The sequence below is a fragment of the Dromaius novaehollandiae genome, chromosome 19 (genome assembly GCF_036370855.1).
Source record: "Dromaius novaehollandiae isolate bDroNov1 chromosome 19, bDroNov1.hap1, whole genome shotgun sequence".
Lineage (NCBI taxonomy): Eukaryota > Metazoa > Chordata > Aves > Casuariiformes > Dromaiidae > Dromaius > Dromaius novaehollandiae.
The window spans coordinates 12,596,357-12,614,445 of NC_088116.1; the positions used below are offsets into that span (position 1 = coordinate 12,596,357).

At 59.5% G+C, this 18,089-nt stretch overlaps 3 protein-coding genes across 12 annotated transcripts in view; 2 read left to right on the forward strand and 1 right to left on the reverse strand.

Annotated features, from left to right (window-relative positions):
* The first annotated feature begins 3,093 nt into the window (after positions 1-3,093).
* On the forward strand, positions 3,094-6,369 carry ABHD11 (abhydrolase domain containing 11). Of its 3 annotated transcripts, none has more exons than XM_064523481.1 (6): positions 3,094-3,291; positions 3,745-3,880; positions 4,169-4,342; positions 4,844-5,035; positions 5,313-5,494; positions 5,796-6,369. In XM_064523481.1, exons 1-6 carry the CDS (start codon positions 3,188-3,190, stop codon positions 5,932-5,934), a joined length of 927 nt encoding a protein of 308 aa, XP_064379551.1. In that variant the 5' UTR covers positions 3,094-3,187; the 3' UTR covers positions 5,935-6,369. The 3 variants fall into 3 exon arrangements, with proteins under 3 accessions (XP_064379551.1, XP_064379552.1, XP_064379553.1); XM_064523482.1 differs by having other exon boundaries at positions 3,095-3,291; positions 4,865-5,035; XM_064523483.1 differs by lacking the exon at positions 3,745-3,880 and having other exon boundaries at positions 3,095-3,291; positions 4,165-4,342.
* A 1,747-nt stretch (positions 6,370-8,116) lies between these two features.
* Positions 8,117-14,432, reverse strand: LOC112987315 (caspase-1-like). Of its 6 annotated transcripts, none has more exons than XM_026107157.2 (9): positions 12,927-13,000; positions 12,131-12,403; positions 11,647-11,783; positions 11,233-11,409; positions 10,772-11,006; positions 10,493-10,645; positions 9,426-9,535; positions 8,944-9,049; positions 8,117-8,545 (listed from the first exon to the last, which is right to left on the reverse strand). In XM_026107157.2, the coding sequence occupies exons 1-8, from the start codon at positions 12,931-12,933 to the stop codon at positions 8,957-8,959; spliced, it is 1,185 nt and encodes a 394-aa protein (XP_025962942.2). In that variant the 5' UTR covers positions 12,934-13,000; the 3' UTR covers positions 8,117-8,545; positions 8,944-8,956. The 6 variants fall into 6 exon arrangements, with proteins under 6 accessions (XP_025962942.2, XP_064379554.1, XP_025962940.2 ...); XM_064523484.1 differs by having other exon boundaries at positions 8,117-8,591; XM_026107155.2 differs by having other exon boundaries at positions 8,117-8,612.
* A 376-nt stretch (positions 14,433-14,808) lies between these two features.
* Positions 14,809-18,089, forward strand: part of MTMR4 (myotubularin related protein 4) — a 59,734-nt gene continuing 56,453 nt past the window's right edge. Inside the window, exon 1 of one of the 3 annotated variants that reach the window (XM_064523485.1) lies at positions 14,809-14,917. The gene's annotated coding sequence lies outside the window, so the exon portion shown is untranslated. Of the gene's footprint in view, positions 14,918-15,039; positions 15,060-15,306; positions 15,329-18,089 lie in introns of those variants that run through there. The other 2 variants (XM_064523487.1, XM_064523486.1) reach the window with 2 other exon arrangements.

Below are 18,089 nucleotides of genomic sequence, written 5' to 3' on the forward strand. Positions count from 1 at the left end.
CTGCGGGCAGGCATAGCCAGGTGGAGTCTGTCTGGGTCCCGCGCACCGAGCAGGGGGGCGGGAGGCTCCAGGCTTTGTCTCTGCTGGAGCCCAGACTACCCTGCTCTCAGGCAGGTGATCAGCCCGGCTCAGGTTCCCTGGGCCTCGCCTAGCCCTGCTCTCCCTGCACGCCTGGCTGGCTCGCCTCTCCAGCAGCTCCGATAAGGATCGGCAGCTCATTGTCAGGACAAACCAGCCTGGGACAGGCTGGCCTGGGGCTCTTCTGGGCAGCAGCTCAGGCGGGGTGGGCCAGGGCCCCCGGCATGTCTGCGTGCTGGCACACGGGGACGTGGATCCTTTTCTCCGCCTGGAAGGCAGAGCACAGGCAGGCAGCGACCTTGCTGCCAAGAGCCTGGCAACTGCTGCCAGCTGAACCTGACACCGAGCACAAGGACGCCTTTTAGGGGCTGCGGCTGGCCCCGCGGCTCCCCCCGAGTCCAGCCCTTGGATCTCAGCTCTCTCCTTTCTGGCTCTTCAACAAAGACAGACCCACGGGGGCTGAAATTGCTGAAATTCCCCATGCTGCTTTCCAGACCATCATGCTCCAAGACATTTGTTCCCACTTATTTAACTATGTCCCGAGAACTTGGATGCAAATTAAGAGGCTATATACAGCCCTGCCAACAGCCCTGTCTTCTTTCACGGTTTAACATCTGGGACCTGTAGCAGCAGGTGCACCCCTAAGTCCATGACAATTTGTAGAAGGAATAACGAGAGCTTGATAGGGAAGCATCCGATATCTCCCTGAGGGGCTCTCCAAGTCCTGGGGAGACTTCCAGAGCCTTTCCTTATAAGCAGGAATTTAAACCCCTGACTCTTCCTGGATCACCCATCATAGGAACTTCCTCAAAGCCAGGCCACCAAGCACCAGCCTGAACGTGTGTGTTCCCACCCAAACTTTTGGGTGCCCACAAAGCCTAGGAGCAGCATGGAGCCTCCCAGGAAGTCCCTGGGGAGGCACATGAGGGCAGATGATAGAACTCAGTAGACGTTTGGAGGCAGCAAACGCACATCCTTCTCCAGCTGTGCTGCAGTTGGCCAGGAAGATCCTGACAGCATCGTGTCCGACCACCCTACTGCCCCAGGGTGTTGGGACTGCCCCTCCTGGGGCAGCGGTGCTCCCCCCAGCCCCGCTGCAGGGCAGGCTGCCGCCAGGAGGCAGGGAAAGGGGAACTCAAGCCAGGCATCCAACAAGCGGCAGCCCGGGCACGGCCCTGGATCAGCCTGGCGTGTGCCACTGCAGCCAAGCCGAGGAGCCGGGGGCAGCCCCACGCGGGATCGCAAGGCACACGACTCCACCGGCCAAGCCCCTGCTGCCAGGCAGGCAATGTCATGTGGGGCCACACGGGCAGCAGGCCCATTTGGGTCCCCTCTTCGCGTAGGCACCTTTTCCAGTGCTGTAGCTGTGGGGCCAGCCCTAGGCCCCATGTCTGGGCACACCAGGTGCCCCAAGTCCTGGCTAGCTCCAAGGCTGTTCCCCTTGGGGAACTAGTGCTGCATTTGGCTTGCAGGGACAGAAAAACGGCTTCCCGCAAGGCAGGCAGCTTTTGGAAGACCAAGGAAGGCATCTGGGTGCCCATCTCCAGGGCAGAGTCACTCCAAAGCTGGAGTTGGCTGGAGCCAACATCTCTCCGCTTGCCCAAGGTGCCCCCTTGAGGAAACCGCAGTAATTCTAAGGTTATTTTTGCCACCATGACCCTGCTCTGGGGATGGGAAGTATTTTGCCTTGATGGGTCTGCTGCAGGGGCCCAGGCATTCTGCTGATCTCCTGCCCTATGGTCTGAGCCCCTGAGGGGATGGGAAAGGCAGCACGGAGACGAGCGCTTCGCCTGGTGCTTCTGCAGACACTGCCCAACATCTGCACATGTCCACACACCGCGGGAGATGCTCCCTGTCCCAAAACACCGGGCCTCCCTTCCCAGACACACAGCATCTACACCACAGGCGCTCCCACGTCCGAAATGCAGGCCAGCAGCCATGCGCTCCTGTGACTCCCACGGGTGTTTCACCCCACTGGGAACACACCCGGCACCCCCAGAAAGGCACCCTGCCTTTTGGTACACGTGTGTGGACACCTGGCCCTAGTGAAAAACGTTTGGGCACGCACCCAAAACAGGCGAGTGCACACACACACTTGCTTCCCCTGGGGACACATCTGCCAAACATCTGGGCACAGGGAGGTTTCGCCAGGCATGGGGCACGCGCCTCCAGCGCACCTCCGCCGCTCAAACGCTCGCCATTTAGGAGACGCTGCACGGTCAGGTCCCAGCGCGCTCCTTCCTAAGAGGAAAAAGCTTCCTTTGGGCTGAAAACCGCGCAGGGCTCCGGGCCACCGGCCCTGCCTTCACATATGACCTAAAAGACGAGCGTGCGGTGACAGCGGTGCCGAAACCGGGAACATTGCCTTTCTGCACAAACAGAGAACAGATTCCTCTCGAGGGTGACTGAGCTCGTAAACGAGGAACTTGCACTCCCACCGATTCCTGCGGGGTGAGTCAGGGCACCCGCGCGGGGCGAAAGGGGAAGCGCGCGGCGCCAGGCAGCGCCCGGCCACGTGTGCGTGAGGTGGCCCGGCCGGCGCATCCGCGCTCCCGGCGAGGGGCGAAAGCCGCCCGGGCCGGGGGGGAGAGGAGAGGAGAGGAGAGGAGAGGAGAGGCGCCCCGTCGCCCTCGCCGCCAGCACGGGCAGTGGGCCGCGAGGGCGGGCAGGGCCCCGCCGGCATCCAACTCACGGGCTCGGCAGCCGCTCGGCCTCCGGGCCCACAGCACGGCAGGGACGGGCGGGGCGGGGCAGCTCCACCCTGTTCCGCCGCCGCGGCCTTATCGCTGCCGGGCCTTGACCCGGCGCCTTTATGGCTTTACGGCCCTATAAAGGCGGCGGTGGCGGCTCCGCGTGCGGCCGGCGGGCACCGGCGCCGACGGCCTCGGGGCGGCTGCTCCCGGCCGGTTCCGCCGCGGGGCGGGGCCGCCTCATGGCCGCACGGGCACGCGGGGCGCCGCCGCCGTCCGCCAGGGGTCGCCCGCGCCGCCCTCCCCCCCCACACCCGGCCCGGGGGCGGGGCCGCCCGGCCGCGTCACGGGCTGTGCGTCACGGGCTGTGCGCCGCCGCCCGGCCCGCCGCCGCCCGCGCTCGCCCTGGCGCCGCCGCGATGCTGCGCCGCCTCCTCCGCTGCGCCGCGACCCCGGCCGGGCGTCAGCCCCGCGGCCGAGGCGGGACCCCGCTGCCGCCTGCAGCCGCCCGCACCGTGATGACGTAAGAGGCCCCCACGCACGGGGCGTTGGGATGGGAAATGGCCGGCAAGGCCGTGCCCTGGGCCCCGCCCCCAGGCCTTGGCCCCGCCCCCAGTCCGTGGCTCCGCCCCATGCTGACCCTTGGCTGCAGGGTGTGCTGCTGCCCCGCCCCCAGGCCTTGGCCCCGCCCCCAGGCCTTGGCCCCGCCCCCAGTCCGTGGCTCCGCCCCATGCTGACCCTTGGCTGCAGGGTGTGCTGCTGCCCCGCCCCCAGGCCTTGGCCCCGCCCCCAGGCCGTGGCTCCGCCCCATGCTGACCCTTGCCTGCAGGGTGGTGCTGCGGCCCCGCTCCCAGGCCTTGGCCCCGCCCCCAGGCCGTGGCTCCGCCCCATGCTGACCCTTGGCTGCAGGGTGGTGCTGCGGCCCCGCCCCCAGGCCGTGGCCCCGCCCCACGCTGCCCCACCCGTTTCCCCGCAGCGCGGTGCCGCTGGCTCACGAGGTGCTGGAGGGCAGCGGGGCCCGGCCGCCCCTGGTGATCCTCCACGGGCTCTTCGGCAGCCACGGCAACTTCCACACGGTGGCCAAGACGGTGGCGCGGCGCGGCGGCGGCAAGGTGAGGCCGCGGGCAGGGCGCGGGGAGGCCGTGCCGCAGCAAGGGAGGCCGCGGGGCAGAGGGTGCCGAGGGGCCGGGGCTGACGCTTCCCCAGGCGCCGCCCCGCGCTCAGCCCACCTTCACCCCGGGGCCTCCCGCATCGCCTGCGGGCGCTGCCGCCGTGCGGCCTGGGTGCTGGGGACGCGGCGTGCCGCTAACCCCTGTGTCCGAGGCCGCCGTGGCCCCTGGGGAGGCAGCGTGTCGCCGGCGGCCATCCCGCAGTGACACGGTGCCCCCTTGCCCAGCCAGGTGCTGACGCTGGACGCCCGGAACCACGGAAGCAGCCCCCACAGCCCGCTCATGACCTACGAAGCGATGAGTCTGGACGTGCAGCACCTCCTGTCCCGCCTGGGCATCACCAAGTGCATCCTCCTGGGACACAGCATGGGGGGCAAGACGGCCATGACGCTGGCCTTGCAGCGGGTCGGTGCCCCCCTGGGTCCTGCTGGCGGGAGGGGGCTCAGGGTGGCCGCTCCTTTTGCGGGACTCCCAGGGTGCTGTAGGAAGGGGGCTGGCACCTACAGGTGCTTTTCATCAGTGCTGTCATGGCCCGCAAGCCTGGAGGGGATGGCGTTTCTCCATTATGGGTCCGTTGTGCTGCCACCCCCCTCAATGCTTCAGGGTGGGCTGTAGAAGCAGCAGCAAGTCTCCATCCCTATGCCGACAGCAGTTGGCCTACGCTGTGCCCTGTCCTTCTGTCCTTCTGTTACACTGATTGCAAGGGATTTTAGAGATTTCGCGCACTGAGACATGGGAATACAGAAACTCAAGGAAGCACGTGTGGAGTTTTGCTGCTCTGTCACGGTTCTTTGGTGGGTGAGGTAGGAGGGAACTAAAGGCCTTCTGGGGGTCTGGCTGTGGGCAGAGCCCTGTGTGCTGTCCTGCTGCTCAGAGCAGGGCACAGAGATCTAAATTCGCTTCCAGCTGTCCTGCTTGTGTCCCCAGCCAGACCTAGTAGAGCGCCTGATCTCCGTAGACGTTAGTCCCAGCTCAACCACAGCTGTCTCTGAATTCTCTGCCTACATCTCCGCCATGAAGTCAGTGAACATCCCCGATGGTCTGCCACGCTCTGCAGCCCGCCAGCTGGCTGATGATCAGCTGCGTCCAGCTGTCCAGGTAGGAGATTCCTCTGCTCAGATGGGGTTTTTTCTCCAATCTTGTCCCTAGGACTGGAGCACACACCTCTAGGGCCATCGTCCCAGCTGGACTCTTTCCACCCCTGCTCACTCACTGTCACTGACTTTGGGGACTGTGACAGACACACAGCACACTCATCGAGCAGAATGGGGTGCCTGGCATGGGGGGGAGGATGGAGGGTGCTGGGACATCTTGAGAGCTTGTTGTTCCTACTGAGGAGCGTATGATCCGCTGGCACGTTCCCCTTTTGTGGCAGTTGGCACAGCTGAGACAGTTCCTTCTCACCAACCTGGTGGAGGTGGAGGGCCGCTACACCTGGCGGGTAAACCTGGAGGCTATTTCCCATCACTTGTCAGATATCATGAACTTCCCAGTCTTCCACAAGCCGTATCCAGGCCCCACACTTTTCTTGGGAGGATCCAACTCGCCCTATATCAGGTGAGACTGGAGAGAGGCCTGTCAGAGGCTGTGCTCCTTCACAGCCTTGCGTTCTGCTCCTGCAGCTGCCAAGGGTGGGAGGAAGCTCCAGAGATGGGGAAGGTCCTAAAATGAGCTCTATGTCTCCAGTGGCTAGTGCCACCAACACATGGAAGGGAGGGTCTGGGGGGAGCCCTGGGCTTCCTTTGCAGGGAAGGGAGATGTGGTCAGACCTAGGATCCCTCTGCTTGGGGAGCGTGAGGGAAGATGTCTGGCTGGACCTCTGATCATGCTTCCCATGGTGTGTTCCCTTGTCCTTCAGCCGCAAAGACTACCCGGAGATCCAGCGCCTCTTCCCGAAGGCAGATATCCAGTTCATTGAAGGTGCGGGACACATAGTCCATCAAGATAAGTTTGAAGAATTCATCACTGCCATCCTCAATTTCCTGCCACCACCATAGAGCCAGGGACTACGGTTTCCATGAGCACCAAATGGGACCCGAGGAGCTCTGGGAGATGAGGCAGGCCACCTAGGTGATGTGAGAAGAAGCTTCCACCCCATCACCCCCTTTGCAGTGTGATCCTGCCTGCAGAGCCATCTCCCACTCCAGGTCAGGTAGAGCTGGAGCTGAGATGCCCTCCCTTGCCCGGCCCTCTGACCTGTCCCTGCCACCTCGCAGGGATGCAGGGTGTTGCTAGCCCAGGACACTGTCCTTTCTGAGCATACCGTCCCAGGGGCTGCATTAGAGTGTCTCAGATGTTATAAGGGGGCAGGAGAGCCCTCAGGGAGGATGCTCCGGTCCGTCGTGGTGGCTTTGTCCTCTTGCATTGGGCCCAGAGCTGCCTGTGACTGTGCAGAACTTGCAATAAAGTTGAATCAATGCTGAGGCAGAAAACAGTCTGGATGTGGCTGTGGAGGATGAGGAAGGTGCTAGCAGGCACAGGAAATGGGGTCTTGCTCACCTGAGGGGCACTGGTGGGAGGCTAGAGCTGCACTGGGCCCATAACACACCAGGCTCTGGAAGCATCACATGTAAGATGCAAATTTAAGGATCTTTCATGACTCCCAGAGGGAAACACATCCTTCCTGTGCCTTCCTCTGAAGCATCTCATCCTGTGAGTGAGAATGTAGCATGGAGAGACCCTCCTCTGTTCGCCTGGGGATCAAAGCCCAGCGCCGTGACCTTGCTGCACCCAGGTTTCGGAAAGGGCCACAGTGACACCTCTGGGGAAGCAAATGCAAGCCTGGGGCTTTCTGCACCCTTTGTGTGTGCCTGTGCAAACCGAACATGCCTCAGCTCAGCTGCCAGCTGAGGGCAAATGTTGCAGGAGGGGGCCGTGTTCAGCAGCTGGGGAAGTGCAGGGTGAGGTGTAGGTAGGGAGCCCACCTGGCCACCTGAAGCCTGCCAGGGTTCAGTGCAATGGTCAAGGGCAGACTCTGGCCATGGGTGCCTGAAAGGACAGAACTGAGTAGGAAGTGAGAGGAGGTGTGCAGTCTGCAGTTAATAAAAGCACATGTCAACTCAGGTTAAATGATAAAGCCAGTGTCGATGATGCCTCGGGAGGGGAAGGGGAATCAGTGTCTCACTCCAGGGTGAGAAGCAGGGTTGATGGCACATTCCTCCCTTGAAGCTGGACCCAGGGACCAGCCACTTGTGGTGGACAAATTCATGGACAAAAGCAGCTGTGCACTGTTATCAGGGAAACTAGAGAGGTCTTTCCCTCCACTTCAGGGTCCTTGAGTGGAGTTTGGTTTTTTTTGTCTGATCTGCATGTAGGACATGAGGAACAGGAGAATCAGTCTCTGGTCTTGGGCTGCCTAGAAAGAGAGGGTGAAGCCTGTGGTGCGGGAGAGCAAGGGGTGTCTCAAGCTAGCAGCAGCCAAGGCGCTAATGCCCTGAGTCCTGCTGTCTGAGGCAGAGGGAGGATTGGGGACTGGTGGAAGCTGCCTCTTGAGCAGGGAGATGTTTTGAGACTGCGAGGGGGTGTTGCAAGGAGAGAATAGCTGGAACATGGACACCCAACCTGCTGCCTTGGGCTTTGGGCCTGTGCTCAGAAATCCCTTGGGGTGGGTGCCCGAGGGCAGGTTTTGCCTTTTTGTAGTTTCCAAAAGCAGCTGTGTGGGTAGGACATAAAGGCCTTTTATATAACAGGCTCTAACTCTGCAGTGAGAGCAGCCATAGACAGGCTCAGCCTAAGAAGATGCAGACCTGGAGAGCACGTAGATCCAGGGCAAAGGCTGGAAATGCAGAGGGAAAGGAGGGCAAGAGACATCTCTGCTGCCCTCTGAGCTAGAATGGACAAACCCTAACAGACACAGCTTTGGGAGAGGACCTGGCTGCCTGGTCTCTCCCCTGGCAGCAGTGCACTTGGATGAATCAGGCACTGGAAGAAATGGAGAAAACAAGAGGGGATGTTGCCCTGCCAGCACGCAGGGGAAGCAGACGGGCACTGAGCCGTCTGTCTCCAGGAGCCCAGCCCCAGGGAGCATGTCTGCTCATCCAGCCCCAAACACAGTCATCCCCTCCTCCTCAGGCTTTCTCTGATTTCGCACCACCTGCCCCATGTCCCAGGAGAAGGTGACACACCAGCTACTACTGCCAGCTGTAATGATCACCAACCCACGAAAGGGGAGAGGTGCAATCTGGTGTGAACATCTCTTTATTAGACAATAGGAACATTTGGAGACAACGAGGAAGTGGCACTGGGGGCGATGGATAGTAGCTGTCATGTCTGGGGACATGCTTGCATTGGAAGCTCTATTTGGGAATGATTAAGAGATACATTAGCCAGCTTTGCATTTAGCATTCTGGTGCCAGGTATCTTTGCTGTTCCCTAACAAGAGTGTGTTCTGTTTGGGATTTTTTGGAAGCCACAAAAGAAATGAGGAGACCAAGGACAGTTTTACTTCAGGGATATTTCTGTCATTTAGCAAAAGGGGCCAAAAGTAGTTGGTTTGGCGATGCACTGTTTCTGTAGAGAAGGCAGACTGTTCTGTGCTGTGCGGTGCACTGCTGGGGGCTGAACTTTGCAGATAGGAAGCTGGTTTTGGCCTTTCCTCTTGCCGCTTCTCTGAAGTGAAGATGAAAGCATTTCTCTGGAGCAGGGCTGTGTTCACCTTGAACATATGTCTTCTGCTCTGTTACCACCAAATTCAAACACTTTCTCTCTATGCATGTCTCATTTTTTAGCTGCTAAGAATATAAGTCAGAGAAACTACTGAGTTACAGGCTACTGAAACCCTTCCCTGAGCACCTGTCTTTTAAATACCCAGCTTGGAGATGGAGAGAGCCAGGCCACTGCTTGGTCCCTGCTACAAGCACACAAGCCCTTTGGATATACAGCCAGAGCCATGTGGTCTGGAGCCCAGGTGTGCTGGAGAAGCCCCTCAGCTCATCCCTGCTGGCAAGGATGCTGGGTTTGGGGCACAGACACAAGGCTTCTGCAGAGGATAGATAAAGATAACTCACCACTGGGAGGAGATCAGTGGCCTGGGAAGAGGTAGAACTTTTTGATGAGCGTAGTTCGTTCTTCTGCTGGCAACTGCTGAGGAAATTTGTCAAAGGAATGTTGGACCTGAGGTGAGAGAGACAGTGGGGAAAATGGGAGCAGCTCCATCTCCAGCACAGAAACAGTGCATGGAATCAGGAGCAGGGCATCCCCAGGAACATGTCTAGTGGTGGAAGGGATACCGTAGGCTGCACCAACGTGCCAGGCCCTTGTGTGCCCACCATGGGGCAGGATTCTGATGCCTCTGGAGATCAAGCTGATTTTCCAGGCCGAACTGGAGGACCTGGACCCCTTTCTGAAACAGCCTGCTCCTTAGGGCCTGCAGAGAAATCGCCTGCTCTGGCTAGAGCTCGACTTTGAGCAGGGCCCTGTTCCCAGAGCAGTAATTCTGACCATTAGCATGGCTGCATCTGCTGGCACACGTTTAACAACAAAATCCCACCTTTCGGAAGATCTCACGCAAATGGCTGTTGTAGGCACAGTTTCTAAATTGCTCTATCAGGTATTGGATGAAAATGGAGCCAGTTTGGGGGCTTCTCCAGGCAGCAGTATCTGAGGAAACAGCAGGTGTTAAGTGTCATGGTACTGATATCTCCCACTGCAACAGTGGCTAATGCCGGGGGGGGGGGGGCAGAGCAGTACAGTGATTTCACCTTGCTCTTAGCACCTGGGCTGAGGTGGCAGAGGGCTCCCACTAAGTCTGGGGCTGTGGGAAGGAAGGGAGAGTGCTGATGATGAGGGAGTCATAGGCTGAGGAGAGCCCAAGAGATGGGGCTGTTGCCATGAGCATGGGGGCTTCAGTGGCTCTGGACAGGACATGGGGCTACGGGGACAGACTTGGGAACCTTCTCCAAGATCGTTACGTTCGGTTCATCTGACCCACAGGCCAAAGAATGGGAAAAGGATGGGTTAGGGGATCTCAGGGAAGCTAGATGTGATACGCAATTTTCTCCACCCATCTCTCCTTTCCCTGCTCCCACCCGCGTTCCTGATGCATGCCAGGCTGGCATGGCTTGGAGCCATCCACGACCCAGCTGATCCCTACGGGCGATTATTCCTCCTCCACCAACCACTGTGATAAGATAAATCTACTTGGGAAGGAGTCCAGGTAGAGTCAGCGGGGAGGTCTGTGACAGGGGCAAGGAAAGGAGGCAGGGCAGCTTTGCCCTTTGGGGAGCACCATGGTGTGAGGTTGCTCCAGTGCATGTGAATAACCCTCAGCTAAGGCAGCATCAGGAGGGCACAAAAGCTTGGATGTGGTGCTGCTGTTCCTGAGAGGGATCTGTGGGCATCCTGGAGCAGCTGTGTAATGTGGCACTGAGGGGATGCTGCCTTTTCCAGCTGTCACTGGAGCAATAGCTGAAGGGCACATGCCAGAGCACCACACAGAAGGGAAACCCGGCCAATCTGCCCTGAGGAGGTGTGCAGGAGGCCTGTCATGTCAGGAACAGGAGCTCCATCCTCCCAACTTCCCCCTGCAGCTGGAACCGATCTCTGGGAACTGGTTACCAGGGGTGGAGGAGTATAAACAGGCAAAATCACTCTCCAGGTGGACTTCACGGATTGTATCACTTTCCAGCCCTGCAGTGGTCGTGGGAGGCAAGCTGGGACCAGTCGTCTCAGGGATGTTGGAGTCTCTCACCAGCACAGAGCCAGCTTTCTCTAGGGAAGCAGGACTGCTGGTCAGTGATGGGGCCTCCCGTTCCCACCCCACACCAAGGGCTCACCTGCCCTGGAAGAGCCCAGCCTGCTCACTCACTTCACGTCCCCCGTACACTTGGGACTCACCTCCCCGGCAGGCCTGGATGATGAGCACTTTGGGTTTGTCCAGCAGTGCCTGGCAGTGCTTGTTGTTGAAGGTCTCATAGATGGTATCGAGGGAAAGGATGTCTGTGTTCCTGTCTCTGCTCTTGGTCCCGCAGAGCCCAGCCCTGACCCCATGGGACATGAGCACTAGGAATGTGCTGTCAGAGTTCTGGTGCTCCTTGCAACTGGCAAAATCCTTCAAGACCTTGGCCATCTCCTACAAACAAGCAGGAGGTAGGAGCATCGGTGACCTGCACCCAGCTGTGCAGAGACCCAGCCACCAGCTGTGACCAGGAGCCACTGCCCCTGGGGACAGGGGTGCTCCTGTGGTGTCTGAGATTGCCCGCTGGCAGGTCCATCCTGAGCCCACCTGCCGCCAACACAGGCAAGGGTCTCTGCATCGCTTCTGGGCCAGGTGCTGGCCGCTTGCTCCAATGCTTTACCTGGGAAGTTAAGTCGATGTGGATTTCCACCTTGTAGCCTAGTCCTTCCAGCAGCTTCGTCATCCCGTCCACATCTTTTTCAGCCCCACGCCGCTTGCTCAAGTACTCAAATTCAATGTTGCAGATAAGCAGGGCCCTGCGGGTTCGCGTCTCCCGTGGCAGGTATATGGGATAGATCTGTAAGCAGGAAGAGAGGCTGGGCTCAGCTGTGCATGGGTGCAGGGGGTGTTTCTTGGGAGGCAGCTAATAGCCCGTCAGCCCAGCACCCACATCTCTGTGTCCCCAGGGCATCTCACCAAAGCTCTCGCCCTGCTCCTGGGACAACGAGGGCCCTAGCTCCCCTTGGCAGCCCCTGCCTGCTCTTGTGGGTGGTGGGGCCATGCTCCCAGCCCTCCTCTCCTGCACCCACAGCACCTGATTTCCCTCTGCCTCACAGATGCGCTGGTACTCGCTCAGAGAGCACTGCTGGATCCACTGCTGGCCCTGGGTGCTGGCGGGGGGCCTGGGGGTGACATCAGTGCTGGGGGAGACCAGCTGCGTGCCAGGGGGCCCTGGAAGCACAAAGCCCCGCAGTTACGCCAGGAAGGGGCTGCAGCAGAAGGGGACTGTCCCCACACAGAGCAGGGTGTGCACAGGCAAGTGGGGCTGGGCTCTGCCCCTCAGGAGTCCTTATTCAGCCCCACAGGGGGAATTCCCACCCCAGGGAGCCCTGTCCCTGCAGCGCGGCAAGGGGGACGCAGTGCTGCACCACAGTAACACTGGGGACTCCCAACCGCCCTGCCAGGGCCAGGCCTCCCTCTGGTACCCCAGCGGGTGGCAGAGGGAGCCCCAGCACATCCAGGGCCTGGCAAAGCCCAGCAGGAGGACCCAGGGCAGGCTGTGACCCTGCGCGGCTCACCCGAGTCAGTGCCCAGACCCAGCTCCTCTGCCAAGAGGCCATCGCGCTGCCTGAGGCTCTCGATGAGGATCTTGCTGGCCCTGTGGCCCTTCAGGCGCACGCTGTCAATGAGGCAGCGGGCCTTGTCAGCACGCAGCGTGTACTGGTCCTGCACCGTGTCCACCTCCTCGGAGCTCAGCACCCGCTGGGCTAGCAGGTCATCCAGGAGCCCGGAGATCACGGGCTTCCCCACGCGCTCCACAAAGCTTGTCCGCACCTCCAGGAGCTTCTTGTCTGCAGGGCAGCCCCATCAGCAGAGGGACCCCCCCACCCCACAGCTCCAGCTGCCCCATCACCCACCCTCAGTGCTGCTCCCTCCCCTATGCTCCACTGCAGGGTGCTGTTGCCTCTCCCATCACCCATCTTGGCTGCTCCCCGGGTGATCCCTCTTCCCCATCACCCACCCGGGGGTGCTCTCCCTCCCCCAACTGCCCATCCCCAGTGCTCCCCAGGGTGCTCCCCCTCTGCTATCTCCCAGCCCCAGTCCTCCCTCTCCCCCATCTCCCACCCCAAGTGCTTCTCCCCCCTTGTCCACCACCCCTTCTCCCACACACCAGCACAAAGTTCCCGAAGCGGACGTGTTCCCAAGTGCCTGGGACTCCGAGGCTGTCCCTGCCACAGGCCCCAGCCAGCAAGCAGAGGTTGCCCTGCCCTGTCTTGTCCCCTGCCCTGCCCTGCCCCTGCCTCTCCCCACGCACCAGGCTGGCCGGCGTGAGCAGGACCCCAGCAGGCCCCCGTCCCGCTACTGAGCTCTTACCTGCCATCGCCCCTCAGCGTGCAGGGCCTGCAAGCCAGCCCCAGCTGCCGTTTCCCCTGTGAGGAAAATGAAAGTAAGTTAACTTCGCTTTCTGCCCGCCCACTTGGGCCCCGCTCTTCAGCCCCCTGCTCGATCTAGCACATACCTGTGAGCCCTGGGGCCTTTGGCAGCCAGGCAGCAACACTGGTTTCATCCTGCACGTTCCCAGCGTGTTTCCTCAGCTTCTGGGGCACCCCAAACACGTTCAACGCGCCCTGGCGCCGTGCCGCCCAGCACTCACCCGCGGGGTGAGGGGGAAGCCCCAGCCCTCCTGGCCTCTTTTAGAGCAGGTCAGAGGGGCAGAAGGCCCCGACGCACTGTCCGGTGCACGGTCAGCAGTGGGACAGGGCAGTTGCTGGAGCACGTGGGCAGCAGGCACCCATGGCAGGAGAGCTAGCGAGAGCTGCCAAAGCCCGGCCCTCAGCAGGGCAGCCGGCTGTACAAGCCAAAGCAGCTCCGATGTCAGCTCGTGGTCCCAGGGCCGGGTGGACGCGGCCATCCTCTTGGCCAAGGACCAACATCCCCTTTGCGCCCGCACTTCCAGCCTGGGGCAGCAACCCTCCAAACCCGCCTGGGGCTGAGCGAGGCTCTTCCCCTCCTTCCGCTGCACTGTCCGGGTGCCAACCGGGAGAAGGCACTCTTCAGCTCCATCATCCGCCCGCGGGTGGGCCAGCCCCGCTCCGGCTGCGGGGCAACCCGACACCATCCTGCGGGTGCTCGAGGAGGAGGGGAGCCCACCTGAGATACAGCACCCAGGCTGTGAGAAAGCCTGAGGTTGCCCTGTAAGTGTATCAGTGGAGTGGGGGTGACAGTCGTGAGAACAGCTGGTCACCAAGTTCAGAAATGACAGTGTTTTCACGTGACTCCGGCCATTTAGTCGGACTGGTCAAGCGTACGGTGAGGCCTCGGTGCAAAGAGCAGAAGTAACATCGCGGATGGGAAAATACAGGCAGATGTTGTGGGAAAGAGGGAGCCACCAGCCAGCCCCTGTGGAAGCAAAAACAGCAGCTAAATATGCAGCGCGCCAGCTGCCAAAAGCCGAACACAGTGGTGTTTAGTGATAAAACAAGGAGGCATTAAGTTATGTTGGGAAGATGTAGTATCTTTTAATTAGTCTAAATAAACTCCGAATGTTACACTTGGAAACATCCTTTGGACGTGCTTCTCCCTATTCCGGCCCGTTAGGGAGGACGGCGATAGCACGGCAAGGGAAGGCCAGGAGCGCAGGACACGGTCCCTGCTGCCCCCGGCCTCCCTCCGCTACCCCAGGTGCCACACCGCCCCCGGGAAGGGGCGCAGCAGCCCAGCCCCGGGCCAAGCCCCGCTCTCGCTCAGGGCTGGTGGCCCCCAAGGCTCCGGTTCTAACGGGAGGGCCGCCCCCAGCGCAGGAGCAGCTGGGTCCGCACCGGGGCCGGCCCGGAGCCGCCGCGTCCCTGTGCTGGGAGCTGTGACAGCGAGCGGAAGTGGAAGGGGGGCGGTTACCGGAAGGGGGGGGTTACTGGGAGGGGGCGGGGCGGCCCGGGGGTTAACGGCCGGTTGCGCAGGCACCTCGCGCCCCACAAGGGCGGTTGCAACTCCCCCCCTCCGACGGCGCCCCCGCCCTTCCCCCTCCCCGCGCGGGGCCGGGACGAGCCCCCCCGAACGCCCTTTCTGAGGTGAAGGGTTGCTAGGCCAAGGATTGGCTGCGGCAGGACGCGCTGTGATTTCTCATTGGGTGCCGCGCGCCGGGTCCCGCCCCTCGCCGCGCGTTGCGCCGGGTCACGGGATACGCTTGCGGGACAGGAGAAGGGCGTGTCCTGGCGGCCGGCGGCGCGGGGCGGGGACGCGTCCGCCCTGCTCATTGGTCGGCGGTGCCGGCGGCGGCGCCCGCCGATTGGCGGTGCCGCGCGGCCGGTGGGGGCAGGGCGGGGAGCTGCACGCGGCAGAGGCGGGAGCGGCGGGGACGGAGCCAGGTGAGACCCCGCGGCGGGCGCCCTCCGCCCCGCGCGGCCGTGGCCGCGCCCTGCCCCCTCCTCTGCTTCCTCGCGCTCTGCTTCCCCCTCCGCCCCGGCGGCCGCGGCCCGGTGCCGGCCCGCGCCTCCCCGCCGCCGCCCGGTGAGCGGGGCCGCCCCTCGGGCCTGGCGGCGGGCCCCGGCTCCCCGGGGGGCGCGCAGCGGCCTGCCGCGGCGTGGGGGCGGGCCCGAGCCCGAGCCGGCGGCGAGCCCGGGGCCCGGCCGTGGGGAGCCCGCGTTGCCCTGCCGGAGCCCGCCTGCCGCTGCCGCGGGCCCCGCTTCTGGCCGGGCCGGCCGCGTCTGCTCCGCGGCGCGGCTCGGGGTGCGCGGGCGGGCGGGGCCGCTGGGCGGGCAGCCGGGCGGCGACAGCCGGTAAATACAGTTCCATTCATTTTTTTAAAAAAGACTTTTCTGCCGGATCAGTAAGAGCGTCTGGCTCCCGGAGCAGAGGCTCTGCCGGGGCAGAGTCGCGAGTGGGATGCAGGGGAGGAGACACCTTGCCACGGTGCCAGCCCATGTTCCCCCTCTGGTGTGGGGTTTTTTTGGGGAGCTGCTGGCAACAACAACTTGTTCTGTTGTTGTCTTGAGCCTTTGCAGCCCTTTGCGAGCCCCTTTGCAGCCTCTGTGTACCCCGTTGTGGGAAGGGAGAATTTCCAAGTGACAAAAAAACCTCGTCAGGGTGCAAGTCGGTTAAAGCTGAAAGGTCACTATGAAGGCTTGCTCGGGGAGGAGAGGGTGTTTGCGCTCTGCTGTCTGTACGGTTACGCTGCTGCGGGAGGGAAACGTCCTGATAGCTTTTCCTATGGCCCATGTTGGGAAATAGCTTTAAAGGCAGTAAAGCAATTTGTGTAGAGATCCCTCCTGGAAGCACCTTGCTGGTGGGAGCTCCTCGAGCTGTATGTTCCATGGTAATGGCTTGGAGTTAGTTATTTTGACAGCGATGTATCTCACGGTGCATCCCTCTGGGTGGGATTTGGTCTGTGCCCCCACCTGAGCTTGCTGGCCCAGTGTTGCTGTTTTTGAGGGAAGCATGTCTGTGGTCGCTGGAGAAGCTTTCTTTGAGTTTTCCAAAGCAAGTGGATGGTTGAAACTGCTGATGGCTGAAGTCTGGCTGTTTGGTTCGGAGGCAGTATTGTTGCAGGTTGTCATTTATATAAAGTGTGTGTGTATATATATGTACTGTAAATGTATATGTCTATAAGGTGCTTGGCATGGTGCCTCTGTGTTTTCATGCTGAATGAGCTCAAATTAGCCCATGCTAAAGTATGTTAAACTGGTAGCTCTAAAAATGCAGGACTGTTTATTGGGGATATTATGTTAATGGACTAATAAGGATCAGGTTTTGAAACTGTTACTCTGTTTTTGTCAATGACCTGAAAAAAGTATATGGTTAAAACTGCTAAAGCACGCAAACAATTCGGAGTAGAGTACAAAATAAGAGATGGGGCTACGATACAGTGGTTTGTTTGAGCCAAACCAACCAAACTATCCAGTCTGTATTTTTGGTGTGGCTGATACGAGGCCTTGCATCTAGTCGTAGAGAACTCAGACTATTCAGGAAAATATAGTCCGTTATAAAAACAGAGAAGCGAGGGAGGAGTAAGGTCTGTCCTAAGAAGCAGTGACTGTTGCATGGGACTGGATTTGGTGTTGAACATGAGCACTGAGAGCAGGACTGTAGCCAGGCACAATAATGTGATCTTTAGCTCTCTAACTGTGGCTGTGGAGAAGGAAGAGAGGATATGTTACCTCTGCTTATGCAGTGGTGCAAACGCTCCTGTGCTGCTACACCCAGGTTTGGTGTGTATGTGTCTTGTGAAGGCTGATGGATGCTCAGAGATGATCTATGAGGGTTGGGTTAATTAGGTTAAAGATGAGAAAAAGTTGTCATATATATGTACGACAACTCAAAGATAGAGGATTGGAAAATAAGAGATGGGGATACGATACAGTGGCTTGGATAATTTGGTTAGTTTTAGCTCAGACAATCAGTATTTTTGGTGTGGCTCATACAAGGCCTTAAATCTAGTAATGGAGAACGCAGACTATTCAGGAAAATATATACATGCCATGTATATACGTGTGTACGCGCACTTGTGTGTATGCACACAGCAATTCCAAGTGTTGCACCTGGGCTGGTAGCTGGGGAAGTCCCATGGTCTGCTCTGCCCAGGAGGTTGCTGGGTGGTTGTAATGTCTTTCAGGGTCTTCATTGGAAGAAGGCTATCTAAATAAACAAGCTAAGGTGAAGACTGCCTGAAAAAAACATTATTTTTAATTTTAAATTTTCTGCTTATAGTTATTAGTTTCTAGGAACATCTGGTTTCCCCTTTCCTTTGCTGTAAGAATGCAGAGATGTGACTACACTGGCAGTAAAAGTTACTTGATTTTTTTCCAAGAGCCTGAACAGGGAAATTTCCTCAGTTGTGTCATTGCTGTTACGTGACAACGTCCTTCCATTCCTTCTGTCCTGCTGCAGCTTGCTGAGTTAACTGTCCAATCCCTCTTCAGCAACCTTAGAGGGGGGAAGAAAAAAAAAAACCAAGACTCCCAAATTCAAGGGAAACATTAGGACCAGATCTTACTACGATGTGGAGGCTTTGGAGGATGCTGCTGTGCCAGCTTTTATTGTCCCCATCTGCCAAGATATTCACTGGCTTGCTTTTGTTTTTTGTTCATGTGGGGCTTTTCAAAGTAGCCCTTGTCCCAGCTCTGGTAGAAGTGAATGGGATGATGTGTGCGGTTTTTTTCCCTTCCTGGGGGTCTGCATCTTGCTGAGCTTCGCTTGCGTGAAGGTGGGTATCGGACCTGGATGGCTCTTGTCCACGTTATGCCTGAGGATTCTCCATTTACCGTTGTGCGTGGGACTTCTTCCCGCTTTTTAAGCTGGAGCTATTTGCACTTCTATTCCGTATCCCCAGCTCACCTTTAGATGCTGCTGCCATCTGAGGGAGAGTGGTGTTCCCGGTAATAGCCTGGTAAGTGAAGAAAAGAGGCTAGAGATAAATGAGATGTTTCTGAAGTGTGTGCGTAGCGGTATTGAAAGAGTGTACCTAGTTGCACTGAAAATTACTGAGCATTGTCTTGCAAGAAAATAAAGAAGCGTAAGCTAACCTAGAATTATTTTTATCGG

Excerpts from the sequence above, each read along its gene's own strand:
- ABHD11 (XM_064523481.1), top strand. The coding sequence starts at position 3,188 with ATGCTGCGCCGCCTCCTCCGCTGCGCCGCGACCCCGGCCGGGCGTCAG. Across the intron at positions 3,881-4,168 it reads CGCGGCGCGGCGGCGGCAAG|GTGCTGACGCTGGACGCCCG; the intron begins GTGAGGCCGCGG and ends TTGCCCAGCCAG. Across the intron at positions 5,036-5,312 it reads AGCTGCGTCCAGCTGTCCAG|TTGGCACAGCTGAGACAGTT; the intron begins GTAGGAGATTCC and ends CTTTTGTGGCAG.
- LOC112987315 (XM_026107152.2), bottom strand. Across the intron at positions 11,784-12,130 it reads GGGTCTGGGCACTGACTCGG|GGCCCCCTGGCACGCAGCTG; the intron begins GTGAGCCGCGCA and ends TTGTGCTTCCAG. Across the intron at positions 11,410-11,646 it reads GTGAGGCAGAGGGAAATCAG|ATCTATCCCATATACCTGCC; the intron begins GTGCTGTGGGTG and ends TCCTGCTTACAG.